Source organism: Atta cephalotes, assembly GCF_000143395.1.
Source record: "Atta cephalotes unplaced genomic scaffold scaffold00001, whole genome shotgun sequence".
NCBI classification, from domain to species: domain Eukaryota; kingdom Metazoa; phylum Arthropoda; class Insecta; order Hymenoptera; family Formicidae; genus Atta; species Atta cephalotes.
Genome location: NW_012130065.1, coordinates 9,198,693 through 9,214,620, shown reverse-complemented (window position 1 = coordinate 9,214,620; position 15,928 = coordinate 9,198,693). Strand labels below are relative to the sequence as shown.

Here is a 15,928-nt window from a genome sequence, read left to right as displayed (position 1 = left end):
TATATATATATATATATATATATATATATATATATATATATACTTTTAATTTTTCTAAAATACTTAATCACAATTTTAATATTCTAAAAATATTTTTAATTTAAGAAACTCCTAGATTCTTAAGGCTTACTGCTCTTTTATAAATATGTGCGATGTTATACAAAAATCTATGCTGCTGTGGCTTTTATTTTCCAATCAATATCGTAAGCGAAAAAATTTTTGCTCAAATTAAAAAATAAAGATAGAAAGGTATAGAAAATTTTCTTTTTTTATTTGATTGTTGGCATATGATATTGGAAAATTTGGCAACCAAATCCATCAATAATCCTCACTTTGAGAAGTTTCTGGATCCGTTCCTATATATGACAAACGAGCATTATATAAGAAAAGCCAATGCGTTTTATTTTTTGTTAATAATCCTCTTAAAGAGAGTTTTTTAGATATAGAACCGCTCAAATGCTAATCAGATTACAAAATTATTGGAAAGCTGTTAAGTTGTTGCTATTATGTGTGTATATGCACTTGCGAACATATTGTTGACAGCTATCGTTAAAGTTTTTTTTTTTTTTCAATAAATTTGCTGTTACAGAAGAAGATTCGTGAAAATATTCAACGTAATTATTCACCTGATGTTATCATTTGCCAATTATGCCAAAATACACATTTATACGCAAAAGTGTATTGTACACGATTTCCCCACGACCTTGCTCTTTATTATTCATTAGCCACATCTTGTCAAGCATGATTTCTATATGGTACACGCAAGGTCGATGGTAATTTTCATTTCCCACGACGCAATGTAACGCAATCACATTTAACGTTTGTGTTTTCATTGGAGCTGTTTACCAGCAAATATATTTATAATTGATTATTTGAATTATTCGAAATAATTATTATGCTATTATTATTTACATCTGAATTCAGTTTTATTATATATATTTACAGTTACATATATATTTCTTTTAATTACGAAATTTTTAACGAATTTCAAACATTTTTTTCAGCAATTATTCAATTATCATTATAATCTTGGGATTTAAACATTTTAATGAAATAGATATAGCGCAATTGTGTTTTAAAATTATATGAAAATCTGTGCGATTTTTTATTTATCTAATTTCAGTAGCATCATTTTAAATTTTGTTATTAATATACAAAGGTGTGGTTCATTGTTTATTGCTATTAATTGATAATTTCCATTGTGATTAAAATGATTACATCATTCTACTAATTGAGTTATGTAGGTCGGTGAAGTAATGCGCGTGATTTAGCGAATTCGATTGGGCGCACTAATTCTTCCAATCGAATTCGCCATTAGTGTTGTTCATAATGTATAAGTTTCGATGTCGATAACCTGATCTGATATGATGGAAATAAATTCATAGAGCTTGAGTCGAAGGAATTAGCAAACAACAAGTGTTAATGAGCGTAATCTACGTTCAATTATTCAATTATTCAATTGTTAAATGTTTCCCGATTTCGGAATAAAAGCATAATTTACTCTACAACATTGTTACTGTCTAGTACATTCATTCGATCTTTTGATTGACAAAAAATTATGATTCACCGAAAATATATAATGCGAAAAGGAGTTGAAAGCCAGTTCATTAACTTTTTAAAATTCCTGATGTTCGCACTTTACTTTTATTATTTTAGCGTGTTAATAAGAAGAGGAAGTTGCATGAATTACCTGTACATACACAAAAATTATTTCATTACATAATTCCGATATGTTTATATATTCATTAAATATAATCGTTTCTATATCACTTTTTTTTAGCTATACCGGATGAGCAATTTAAATAAATGTTTTTCTAATCGCAACAACATAATAACACTCATTATGACATTATTTTTATCGTAAAATGTATTTTGTAAAATGTATTTTGTAAAATGTATTTTGTTAAATAATATATATAGATAATATAATTGACTTAACATCCAAACCGAATACCATATTTTGATATTTTTCTAACTTAAAAGGAAATTGATCGTTTCGTAATCACCCACATTTGACCCACGTTAACTCAGTAAACAGAGAAAGAAACGTTCCAAAACATTTCAGCAACATTGTAATGTTATTGAAGCATTTCAAAACGTTACTGAAATGTTTCTTATTTAGTGGATAATCAGCTATAATTTCTCAAGGTTTTTCTAATGGCAAAATATTTTGAAAAAATAAAAATAAGAACAGAGGATAACTTTTCTAAGATTGTTAAGCTTTTTTATAATACAACATTCTTGATATTCCAAGAATTTAAGGATGCGGCGCACAAGTGGCTAATTCTTTGTCCCTTCGCCTTCTCGTTTTTATCATGTCCGTCCAATGTTCAAGAGCTATTAATGAGTCATTTCAGAGTATGGCGGCACATATAATCTCCAGCTTTCTTGAATTACGTACGACAATATTATTCTCTTCTGCTCTTCGTTTCCCTCGGATCTCTTTTTCAAGTATCGAATATCCTTCTCTTCGCGTGATAGACTTATCAGTGTGGACTTTGACAATTATTGCTAATCAAGTCCAGACTCTTGCTTCTCTTATTTTTAAAGGCTATAAACATGGCCTATGTCTTCTGATGTATCAACGTATATTTATCGGTCATCCGCATTATCATATCAACATCGTCGGGGTACAGTGTTCATCTTTGTTACATTTTATTATAATTGATAGAGAATTGCCTCATATGTTTTTTTCTATTCTCTGAAATAATTCTTTTATTTATGTGATAATTAGTTGATTTACATTTATTTATTATTAGAACAATTCCTCAAAATTTCATTATTTACAACTGAAGAAACATCACGTACATCTGGTGTCTGATATCTATATGTCATTAATTTCTTTCCTTATTTATAATTTTGTTGTATGTGATAAAATAATTTCGATCGATTTTCTATGAATAATAAATTACGCGATGCAAATCTCTTTCCGTTTTAATTTAATTGTTTTTTTAATCTAATATTCTCCTAATTTATTTATTAAATGCAATAAGAATATTTATTTCATTATCGGAAACGATACGCAAATATCTTTTTTTTAAGTCTTATTGAATCTCCTTAACCTTTAACTACAGTCAATTGAAGTTGCACCTTTTTTTATCTATAATTTATTATTAGAACTTTACAGTACTAATTATATAGATTATACAATTATCCAAGTTTTGCTTAGAGTGCAAATAACATATTGCTGTTGTCAATCTATAATGGATATATTTTTTAATTTACGATCAGTATTTAATATTATTTAATAGCATTTGTTATTTTTTATATGTAAAAGAATCATAGAGCGATATTCATAATCCATTCTTATTTTAAGACTTAAGTAATGTTTTAAGATGCTAATACGTAACCTTCTGATTGGTCCATGATTTCTTAAGATGATCTTGAATAAACAAGACTGTCTTAAGTAATGTTTTAAGATGCTAATACTGAACTCTCTGATTAATTCATGATTTCTTAAGATGATGAATAGAAGATCTTGAATATAAAATTATGAATACCAGTCACAGAAAGATTGCAATAAATATAAATTTTGTTATGAAAAATGACCGACCTGTCTGCGGTACAGAAAAAAGTCGCAGATATAACCGGATCGTTTCTGCGGGACCGACTTTTTAATGTTAATGTGACAGCACGCATTGCATATCCACGTATTTACACACAGACATGAATAGATCACTTGAGATTTTGTGTAATAGTAAATGGAAGATAACTGCGGATACATTCCTTTCTCACATAGAAAACAACATCTAATCTCTATTCATATAACCAATACACGATATTATATTTGCATAAGAAAGATCCTGTGACCGAAAATTCTATACGCATTTGATTAATCTCATGATCTTTTACTCTGTCTAGAACTAAATTAGTCAATTTTTCCACAAACGAATTCGAAGTAGAAACAAAACTGGTTGCGAGAAGTTTACGTATCATTACATACTGAAAAGAAACATAAACATTTTAATAAATAATTTGTTTGATAATACCAATTAAATATTTACTAAATATAAAGATTTATTTATTTAGTATAAAAACTATTAATTTGATTTAACATTTTTTAAATTAAATATTAAACAAATACTAAATATTTACTGCAAATAAATGTTTAGCTGGTATTATTCAAATAAATATTTAAAATTTAGCACACATCTTGTTCAGTTTACTTGCATAATTATGCGCGCGGATTTGCTTAAAAACTTGTATTCCAAGCGAAGCGTAGAGGTGTACATTCTTAGCAAGCATGCATAGCATGCAAATGACCAAAACCAGAAGAAGTCAAAGCCAGATTCATGGCGGCCAAAGCTGAGATTCATTGAGTTGTAGATATTTATAGTAGATTTATAGACATCCTGCAAATGTAAGATAAAAACACTTCTTGAATGTTGATAGCGTTTTTATTAAAATTGTTTTCTTCTATAACTTAACAACTCATCTTAGCAGACGATTTCTTCCTGGTCTTTTTTATATATATATCTTTTTTATAGTCGATTCCTAGATAAAAATTATTATACATATATGCGCACGTCTGATGTAAAATTATTTTATATGTGAGCATCCAATTTTTTGCACGCCTCTTAATCTTAATATTGAGCCAGCAGCGCCGCGATTTTTTTCGAAATGTTATACGGTATAAAATTATCATTAATGGCAATTTAGTACAAAATGATTATTAAAAATTCTGATAGGTCCGATTTGATTCTGCTGATTTATAGAGCTTTTTAATACGCAGAGACGTGCAAAAAGTTGGATGCTCACATATAAAAATAATTTTACATTAGACATGCGCACATATGTATAATAATTTTTATCTAGGGATCAACTATAAAAAAGATATATGTATAACTATAAAAAAGACCAGAAAGAAATCGTATGCTAAGATGAGTTGTTGTTAAGTTAACACGGTACAAAATTATTAATGGCAATTTAGTACAAAATGAGTACTAATAAATCTAATTTTCTGACAGGATTAAAAGAAAAGAAATAAAAGAAAAAATAATATCAATCAATATGATTGAATTTGTAAATACTATTTTGTATTGCCGAAAACAATTCTATATTATGTATCATTTCCAAGGAAGTGGCACTGATAGTTTAATATTTAAGCTGGCAAGACTATAAAAAAAACACAGGGCAAAAATTAACGCAACTGAAATTTGTACTAATTTGTACGTACCATTGAAAGTCAGTTAATATTTTACATTTTTCTCCTTAAATGATTCTCTTTATTAGTATGTAATTTTATTATATATAGTACTTACAATCTATGAGACATTCCACGTCAAATCGGACATCTTTGAAACATTATCATTTTATTTTTTTTTGCTAACATATTCTACAGATAAAAATATGAGACGTGTTTTGTGAAAAAAAATATAATATGCATGCTTTTTTTGTGTATTAACGCATGTAATCATTTTTTATTTATTTTTATCAATAGTTTTCATCATCAATTCACTAATTAAAAAATTTTATAAAAATATCATCATATTCCCATTTCAATTATGAAGCCTGAAAAATGAAACTTGAATGGACTGTATAGTTAAAAAATTCGAATAAAAATTGTAAACAAATAGAAAATTATTTATTTATAAAAAAATGATAAATTAAAAATTACTCATAGAACAATTTACGATCTATAAAATTGATCTCTTGCATTTTTTTGCACGCACGCACATAAATATTGTATCTGTATGCACGAACACTAATCTGCACTGAAAACAATTGAAATGTGACAATAGCATGCCCTGTCTCACAAATTACAAATGTAAACTATTCTAATTCAGAAACGGCACCATTAGGTCTCTCCTATTTTTTTTTTTTTTTTAGGTTTCTATAATATTTCTACATTATATATTTATTTATTTTTTTAAATCTGTAGAAGATTTTCGCTGCAAAATATTAAAACGTTACTTTGGCAAGGCTTGATATAGGAGTTTACATGTTAAAAGCTGAAACTTTGAAAATGAATATCTCCATTTCGGTACCGCTAAGGTCTTCAAAATTTTAGATATGTATAGATAAAATTATTTTAAATATAATATTCAAATTTCAAAAAAAATCTGTAGAAACTCAATTTCTCAGAGAAATAAGTTTTTTTTATCGAAAATTGTTCATTAACGTTGACACATGTATCATTATTTTGTATTTTATTGTTGCACAATTGTCTGGCGACTAATATGCCACAAAAATACGACACAAAAATGCGATGTTTTGTGTAAGAAATTTTTCTATTTATTTTTTACAGCAGTCTGCTTTATCTTTCATAATTTCAGAGAAACTGCGGTTACATGAACATTTTCACATGTACATAATGCATATCTTAGAATTATCAGTTGCCCCTCTAATCTAATGTCAGAAAAAATCAAACTTAAATTAAGCATAAATGATACTATACGATTAATTTGAAAGGTTGCCCGCTGTGAACATATAGTTATTATATTTGCGTATATCAGCATTATCATTCACATTTCCGTCACGAAGTATTTCAACATTAGAAGCATTAAAAACAGGAAATATTAGTCATTCTGCATCTCATTCTAGCATATTTTTCTCTTCTTTAAATGAAAATTTTTTTATTACATAACTTAGAATTAGAACAAAATGAAGATCATTATGTCGGACTATCTTTCTTCCGAAACATATGTTCAACTATTACTGTATTTTATGTTCCTTTTTTTCTTTCTTTTCGTAATATCTGAAAAAATCAATTTCATTGATACAGAGACTGAATTTGTACCACAATTAAATTGAGTTCAAATTTCAATACTTTTATGTGCGTGCGTGCGTGCGTGTGTAGTTATTGTTGTATACAAAATATCTAGGATTTTTGAAGTCTGATTCTATCCGCGGGTATTATTTTGGATAGAAAATGCAAAATGTACAAAGGAATATCTTTGTAAACAAAAAATAAGTAAAACAAAATTATTATTAATAAATTATAATAACATATAATAATAAAATCAATTATACCTTTAGCACTTATGGAAAAAGGTGGATTTGCGTGATTCTTTGCAGTTCTTACGATACAAAATAAATATCCATTCAAAATGCAAACTAAAATTACGAAAAGTTATAACATTTATGAATTAATTATCTTTATTTAATTTTTCACGTTTTTCATTTGAACAACTTTCTCGATGATAATCACTGCATTTTCTTTCAGTTGAGTGTTTCTCGCATAACTCTAGACTTACTACGCCATTGTCAGGATCGTACGAGCCTAATCGACAGTAACTCTTGGCAATCTTTCGCCTCTGAACTGTTGAAGTACAGTCTGTAACAACATTGCTGCGCATAGTGCATACGCCGAGAATTGTGTGCTATTGCAGACAAAAAAGAAAAATAAATTATTTATAAATGAAGCGCTGTACTACATTAAAAAAATATGTTTAAAGGGCACAGCTGTGTCACTAATTAGAGCTTTCCGCAAGTAGAAGTTTATTACGTAAGATGTATCGCTTCATAATTAAAGTTGTCATATCGATTAAAAATACATAATTGTGATTTTTCTATATTTGTTCGTTTATTATGAATGAATCAATTGCACATAGAATTTTTATATGTAATTAAATGAGTTTAACGATCCTTCTTTTTTCATTTTATAATTATCTATATGTCAAGTAAATCAGTTCACAGTATATGTATAAACAATTATATAGTATCAATCTCAATATTTCGCAACTTTGAAAAAGTTCTTAAGTATATATGTATGTATGTTGATAGCTTATCTTTATGCTTTAACGTCAGCATTTTAATAAATATTTAAAGCTACTAAAAATTTCATTATTTATTTGCTCGAAGAGAAAACAAAATTATTAAATTATTATTAAAAAATATTAGTTTCTCGAAGAGAAATTGTTATATTTTGAAAAGTGCTAGAAAATTATTTCTCGTTTTTTAAATTCTGTAGAACCTTTTACCGATCGCTTGCAATTCTCAACGTACTCCCGGCATTGAGGAACAAATAGCATCTTTTTCTTCAGGTCATAGAAGTTTGGGAAAAAGAAATTATAAAAAGGGACGAGAGGCATTACACTATTCATTTTGTTTTAAATCAATGAAGAGCTGTCATGTGTTTTACAATGTGTTTTTATAAAGTTTTTCCTTTTCTTAATTTTTTGGGTCGCAACGATGATTGGATGAACGATGATTGTTGAGTTCATCGTGCATATTTCGGATCAATCAACCGTAAATCCATTTTTCAGTGATACAAAAAATGATTCGTAATCTCGCATCTTGGCAGGTCGTATTACGTGTTTCTACTCATCAAATTAATTGATAATATGCTGCATTACGACGGAGTGTATCCGTTTTTCTCATAACGTTTAATTTTAATCAACTTAAATCACTGTTATAATAAAATATAGAAATATGAAGATTGTTTCTTCATATCGTTCTTAGTATTTCAATATTTATTTTCAATGAAGTTTCTTCAAGTCTCTATTTTCCCTCTATATATTGTCAGGAGTGCTAATTGCACAGGAGTCAGGAGTGACAATTGCACCATGAACGTGCAAGAAATATAAACGATTAAATAAATGATTGCCGGAACCGATTTATTAAATATACTCAAAGTTACTTTAAATAATTAATATAAAAGAAAAGACCCTGAGTGAATATAAATTGTAAACTTACGAAATGCGAATTCAGAAATTGCGCGGAAGCTGTCCTCGTCCGACACGCGGAACGCTCAAAGATGATCCGAAAAATATAGAATATAAGCGCGACCGCGGACAAATTTTCGTCGATCAGAAATTTGAAAGAAACTCATCGCGTTATTTTGTCTATCGTTTAAAAAAAAATTGTAACAGTATCTACCGCGACGTGGAAAATGCTAAGTGGAATTGTAAGATAACTACTGGTGTAAAGTTAAATATATTCTATTAGAAAACTACAAGGCTATCTAATCTCATCTCTCGAAGTTCTTTGTTGTGGATCTGCACCGTGCCGTGAAAAATCGGCACAACATATATATTCTTAATTTCCTTTCCTCTTAATTAATTTATTTAGGTCTATTTTTTCGTTTAATTTCTGTTCGATTATATCATTTTTCTCAAATATATAATGCATTAGGTTGGTATTTCATATGTCGTACGACAAGATTTTTTTAAGCTTATTGATTGGTTGCAAGGTAGAGAATTTTTCGGATCTTTCTGTCTTGCAACCAATCAACAAATTTGAAATCGTTGTTGCACGACACATATAAAATATTAATATATGATGCATCGTGGAGATAATTGTACTTTTATTGTTCGTTCTATTTACGACACACATAAAATATTAATATACGATGCATAGTGGAGATAATTGTACTTTTATTGTTCGTTCTATTTCTTAACATTTATCCTTAACAAGGCTTCACCAACGGTCTCAATTTATCTTTTATAGTTACATTTTAAAATGCCTTCTCCGAGGAAAATTTTATTCTTAAACTTTACTCTTATACACATAACGTATATCATATTATATCGAATAAAATTTTCCTCAAAGAAGACGTTTCGGTGTGATTAGTGATATTACCTATATATAATTCTTTCCTTTTGTTTTAAACAATTTCATAACTTTTATTGGATTATATTAATTGCAGACCCAACAAAATGGTAGACGTGTTATCGACACGTCTGCAGGAGATATATGCCAAATGGGAAACCAAGACGCAAGTAACGCGAAATGCGGAACCGACGAGTACACGATTTTCGCTGGATGGTAATTTTCTTTCATTTCGAAGCTATTCTTACGTAAGATTCTTACGTGTAGCGAGAATATATAATTATTATCAATCGATAGCTGTCATCGGCGTGTGACTCTAACTATTCTCTCACAGCGTATTGTTCTTTCTGCGAGTAGGTACAGAATGCATGTCCCAATTGCAAGACGAAAGATATTTATCGCAACCTCTCGAGTCGTAAATACCATAACTACCATACATTTAACGGATTTAAGAATATAATCATTGTATTCTCCGCCTTTCTCTCGCCGAATCGGATTGGAATCAAAATTCATAGATCATTTATTATTCGTATCAGCTTTACTTCACATCTTCAATTTGATTTGATAATCTGTGTGTCAATTCTTTTATTTTGAAATTGATTATTATGTCTGTTACTCTAAATTTTAGAAATATGAAACATTAGAATACATGAAATTCTCTGTCACTTTTCGCATAGACGAAGAATTTCTCTGGACATCCCATTTGCAATGAGATGCACTTCCAACAATTTGTTAAATGCGATGCAATTGCAGGTCTTCGACGAGCCGGCTTACAGTTACAACGAAAGAAGATTCAGGACCGGGAACAGTCGCGTAAGATACGAGAGAGTTCATTATACAGCATCAAGGAAACTGAACCGCTGATGCCTTTGATCAAACACAAGTCTTCATTCCTGCATTACTGTTGTAACACCTGTGTGCCCGCTTCCAAGGTGAGTTTTTGTTACTAGGACCAGGTCCACATCATGTCTATAATTTATCATCCTCGGCGAGATGCGCAGTTCTTTTCCGGACGGCCTTGCGTGTTTTTCACCAATCTAACCCGTCGTGCGATGTCACGCATGCATGAGACTCCTTGAATGGAGCTACCCAGCAACCGATTAACCCATTTAACTTATCGTTAATTACCGAACTTATCGTTAAATACCAGCAGTCTCATTGCTCCGACTTTGCATCAGTTTCCGGTCCATTTTTCGTCGATAAAATTAATAGGCATAGTGTAGATATAGTTTATAAGGAAATCCTACACTGAGCTATATTGATCATGATTTATAACAAAATTACTGAAGAAAAACGATAATTTATATTTATATTTATTAATTTTATTTAATTTATATTTATTTTTGTTTATTTAAAATTTATGAAAAAAATAAATAAAATGTTTTTAAATTCTTGTCAAAATTTTAGCATCTCTATAGAAAAAACTTTTTTGCTTTATGGTGCTCAAAATATACATGATTTATTAAGTTTTATTTTAAATCTAGAGAAATTTTGTTTAAAAACAAAGTAGAGAATTCAGTTTGCTTTGAAGATCAATTAGATATATTATGTTTATTTAATTAGAATTCAGTTTACACTTTCATGTGTGTGTTGGACCAGATATCTTATTATATGTTAGAATGCTTTTTAGAATCCAAAGTAGTAATTATTCTATATATGTGAGAGCCATTATATTCGTTACATTTAGATTCGTCAAAACAATACTCGTCGCGAGAGTTTTATCGTATTTATCGTTACAATTGCGAAATTTACGTATGAGAAATTGTCGCAAGTTTTATCGATATTTCAGATTACGAAAAAGATTTCTGTATCGAATAACACACATAGGTCATCTACTAAAAATACATCCAACGAGATTGTCTGGTTGCTTCTCAGTTTCTTAACCACGCGAAATCGCAGATTTCGTGGACAAATCTTGTCTTGACGCATCTTCTCACATAACATTTTTATTCCGTTTTCTACAACAATCCGCATTAATCGCTAGTTGTGCCTGAGGAGTAGAGAGTGTCTGCAAGACGTTTCATTTGCACATTTACACTTTTACACCTACAAGTATGATCTATTTTCGGTACATGATATGAGAGATCGGTGTGGAAGAGCATATGACGTGTGACAACGACGCAAATAAGTCGCCTAAGAACCATTAACTTTTAAAGATCCTATTGGCCTCCTAACGTGATCTTTTAGTTTTCGTGAAACGTAACTGTGCGTATGTGTAATTAATTATGTGTACAACGCAACGATTGATCATTTCGTAGAATTCTATTTTCAATAAACTGAAATTTATAATCAAGCGATGGTGGTCTCATGATACACAGGGATACATATAGTTATTATGGCCTTATTACCTAATTAAAGAATATGTCCTCTGACATATGTTTAATTATGTAACGAAGCTTTGGTCGTCTTTCATCACTTGACCCTGTCCGGATAAGAACAATTATAGCACGTAGGCACGCATGCATCGACGCGTGCATAAATGTAAACTTCGTGTTAAGGTACTTAATCTTGAAGAGGAAAAATTCAATCAAAAGTGGATTCGAAGAAGGAAGAGAGGGAGATTCGTCTCTCACATATACTTCGATAAGCCACGTGTATGACTAAACAATTTAAATGACTTTGAATTTTTATAATTTTCTAATAATTCGATAACAATTTTACGTAAGTAAAAAACAAATTGAAAAAATATTTTCAATACAAAATTGTGTTTAGAGTGATGAAAAAGTGTCAGCATATGTTCATCATAGATAATGATTATTTGTTATCAAAGATCATCTAATAATCGTCGTTTAATAATAATAATAATATACAATTTGTATATTATTACACGTGGTATATAGTAATAAACATGTATTTGATATTCTAATGATAAGAGCATGTGCGAGGAAACACGTGGATTTTTGTCACGATGGTGGCGTATTGTTATCATTCGCGGATATCCAAAGAATGTGAGTTAATAGAAGTATACAAATATAATTTTATAATGTTTATACGAAATGTTTAAAAATCTTTGCTAGAAAAATGAGTTGACTTTGTAATTGATTAAAAGCACGTTCAGTAATTTTAAAACACTTACATATATTTGACGTTTCTGAAAGAATAAAATATTAATTAGCTGCTTCTAATATATGTTCTCATATATGCTCCTTATATATTTTTATTATGTATTTTTTGCTGTCTTTACGAAATCTGCATTGAAAAAAATTTTTTATTTTACTTCCGATTTTTTGTTCCAGGATACATTAGTAAAATCGATGCTCAAGCAGCAGCAACAACCATATGGTGTGAATGTACTGACACAAAAACCAAATTCTCGAACGTTTTTTTCGAAAATATTTACTCATCTATATCTTGTATTAAGCTTCAAGAATCATGATTATCCAAGGGTTACAGAAACAGTAAGTTTTGCTCTCATATACTCTTATCGAATTTAGGCTAAATAAGTCTTCACTATTGTTAAACTTGTTCTCGATGTAGGTCCTGAATGATGAAAAATTAAAAGAGGCCATCAAATTAACTGCATTAGAAACAGCTAATCATGAGGGTTGCAACGAGGAGAAAGCGTTCGCAAAGACGAAAGCCAGAGCCAGGAGCATACTTCTGCAAATGGAGAGCACTTGTAGCAATGCTTTTATTAAAGTAGCCACGTGGATGATGTACAAATTGTTGCCCTGTTTCATACAATCCATCGTCGTTATACCCTCTCAACTGGAGATACTGAAGCAAGCGAGTAATACTGGTTTGCCGCTTGTAATGCTGCCCCTACACCGCAGTCACTTAGATTACATAATGGTCGACTTCCAAATGATTGTGAATGGTATAAGGGGTCCATTGATCGCGGCGGGGGATAATTTGAGGATGCCATTTTTCGGGTAAGCTTAGAATTTATAAAGTTTATTCTAAGTTTTAAAATCTTATTCAGTAACATTTATGAGGATATATTTACAATACGTTCAATATCAATTGACAGATGGCTTCTGAAAAATCTGGGCGCTTTCTACATCAAACGTCGTATCGATCCGGTAACAGGACGCAAGGATTTTCTTTATCGCGCAACTCTTCAAACGTACATCATGGAGAATCTTCGTGCTGGACACAATATGGAATGTTTCATAGAAGGTGGCCGCACAAGAACCGGTAAACCTTGCATGCCAAAGAGTGGTATTCTGAGCGTCATCGTCGACGCATACATGGATGGCACCATTGAGGATGCGTTTCTAGTACCTGTAGCGATTAATTACGAACGACTGGTAGACGGAAATTTTGTTAGAGAACAATTAGGACAACCAAAGAAAATGGAGACTTTCACATCGACGATTAAAGCTATATGGTCAACATTAAGGGGCCGTTATGGCATCGTCAAAATCGATTTCTGTCAACCATTTTCCCTCAGGGTAAGAAAGAAAGAAAGATAATTTTTCTCAAATCAAATTGATTCGCATCGATAAATTGATACTTTTAATGTGGAGAGATGATTTCCAACAGGAAATGGTAAAGGCTTTTCAAGCTCAGCAAAATAAATTGGCTTTAAAAACTTCAGAAGGATATTTAAAATATACTATGTCGAATTCATCTCTTTACGGTACAGATGTAGTTGTGGAGGAACATAGACAAATGGTAGATAGTATCGCTAGGCACATTGTGTATGGTGAGTCAAGATGATTATTAGTATGTATTATGAAATAAATATATTTTATTGATATAGAAATATTTCTGTCGATTGTGAAATGATGTTTTTATTATAATTTTTCAAGAGATGAATTTGAATTCATCATCGTCTAATTATTTTTAGATTCGTCAACATCTATGCCGATTATGTCAACGAATGTTGTTGCATTTTTATTATTAAATAAGTTCAGAGATGGTTGTACGTTAGACAAACTGGTCGAAGCGTTTGATTCGATAAGACAAGAATTGGAATTTAGTGAAAAGAATATAGCGTTTTGCGGGGAGAGTGTTGATATCATTAATCATGCGGTTGGTAGACGACAAATAAAATGATCTGGTTATGAAAAAAGAACTAGAAATTTATTAATCTTTGAATTTGTAGCTGGATATCTTAGGACCCGGCCTGGTGATGCAACAGCGACAAGAAATTACCGAAGCCATTGAAGGCAATCAATCTTATAAATCAAACGTCATCATAGCGATCCGTCCCATATCAATTCTACCAAATGTGATAGAATTATCATACTATAGCAACACTATGCTGCTATATTATATTATGGACAGTATAGTAGGTAAGACACATGAAGAGATCGACGAGCAGCTTAATCTTTCATCTGCATTCTGAATTTTTTTACATAAATAAAATTTTACCTCAATATTTTCGAAATAAAGAAAGGTATTTCTCTTTTTGTTAAATTATATGTTTTTAAACAAATTTTTTTTAATTTTGTGTTCAAATTTTAATTTTTATTAAATATTGTAGAAGTTTGACATAAAAAAATCTAAATTATAAATGAAGGGAGTAAAAATATGATTGCAGAGGGTTAATTTAAAGGTAACGTTGTTATATTTTCAGTAACAGCTTTGTATGCTGAATTGCAGTCTCAGATCAACGATCCAATCGCGATCGCTGAAAACAATATTACAGTGTTGCAAAACAGTCTGCTCGAGCGGGCGCTCAAGTTATGCGACATTCTTAGGTATGAGTTTATTTTCTGTAAGCCCTGCCAAGAATTGAGAGACGTAGTTCTTGAAACAATACAGAATATCTCGCACAAAGGCATTATTACCCAGAAAGAGGTATATTTGTTTTTTTACATAGTAAATAATATATTTAAATTATATATAGTAATAAAAAAAATAATTGACAGGAAGTTTATCTAGAGAATGAACTTTGGAGCAAAAGATATGCTCAAAATTTTGATGACAGTTCAGACGAAGAATACTCGAGAGAACGGGAAATCCGGAAGATTGAATATAAAGTAAATTATTTTTCTTAGATTTTTCTTGCTATTAATAATACCCATGTATCAATTTTTAAATTATTATATAAATATTATTTAATATATTTATTAATCTTATAAGTTCTTTTTCTTAATTACTTTTAGCTGAGTTTAAGACCAGAACATTCTAATCGCATGGAATTTTTACATACAATGTTACGTCCGTTAATTGACACATACACATGCAGTGCTTTTAATTTGAGGAAATTAGTCGATCGGTCGCTCAATGAACAAGAATTAATTCAAGAAGTATTGAATGAAATCAAAACCAAAGTGGACGGAGGTATAATTAGTTATGGTAAGTTTATATATATTATTATATATATATATATATATATATATATATATATAGAGAGAGAGAGAGAGAGAGAGAGAGAGAGAGAGAGAGAGAGAAGAGACGCGCGCGCGCGACGACAACTACTACGACGACGTATTACTACGTAATACTAGTAGTAGTAGTAATAATAATTATTACTTACTTAACT

General features: G+C 30.1%; 1 protein-coding gene across 1 annotated transcript in view; it reads left to right on the top strand.

Annotated features, from left to right (window-relative positions):
• The window catches only part of LOC105618512 (glycerol-3-phosphate acyltransferase 1, mitochondrial), a 22,967-nt gene that overhangs the window by 6,793 nt on the left and 246 nt on the right, over positions 1–15,928 (top strand). The window contains exons 2-12 of the mRNA XM_012200048.1: positions 9,590–9,708; positions 10,246–10,424; positions 12,729–12,890; positions 12,970–13,364; positions 13,463–13,886; positions 13,978–14,140; positions 14,285–14,469; positions 14,543–14,732; positions 15,017–15,240; positions 15,312–15,422; positions 15,549–15,745. Of these exons, the coding sequence (XP_012055438.1) occupies positions 9,590–9,708; positions 10,246–10,424; positions 12,729–12,890; positions 12,970–13,364; positions 13,463–13,886; positions 13,978–14,140; positions 14,285–14,469; positions 14,543–14,732; positions 15,017–15,240; positions 15,312–15,422; positions 15,549–15,745 (2,349 nt within the window). The remainder of the gene's footprint in view (positions 1–9,589; positions 9,709–10,245; positions 10,425–12,728; positions 12,891–12,969; positions 13,365–13,462; positions 13,887–13,977; positions 14,141–14,284; positions 14,470–14,542; positions 14,733–15,016; positions 15,241–15,311; positions 15,423–15,548; positions 15,746–15,928) is intronic.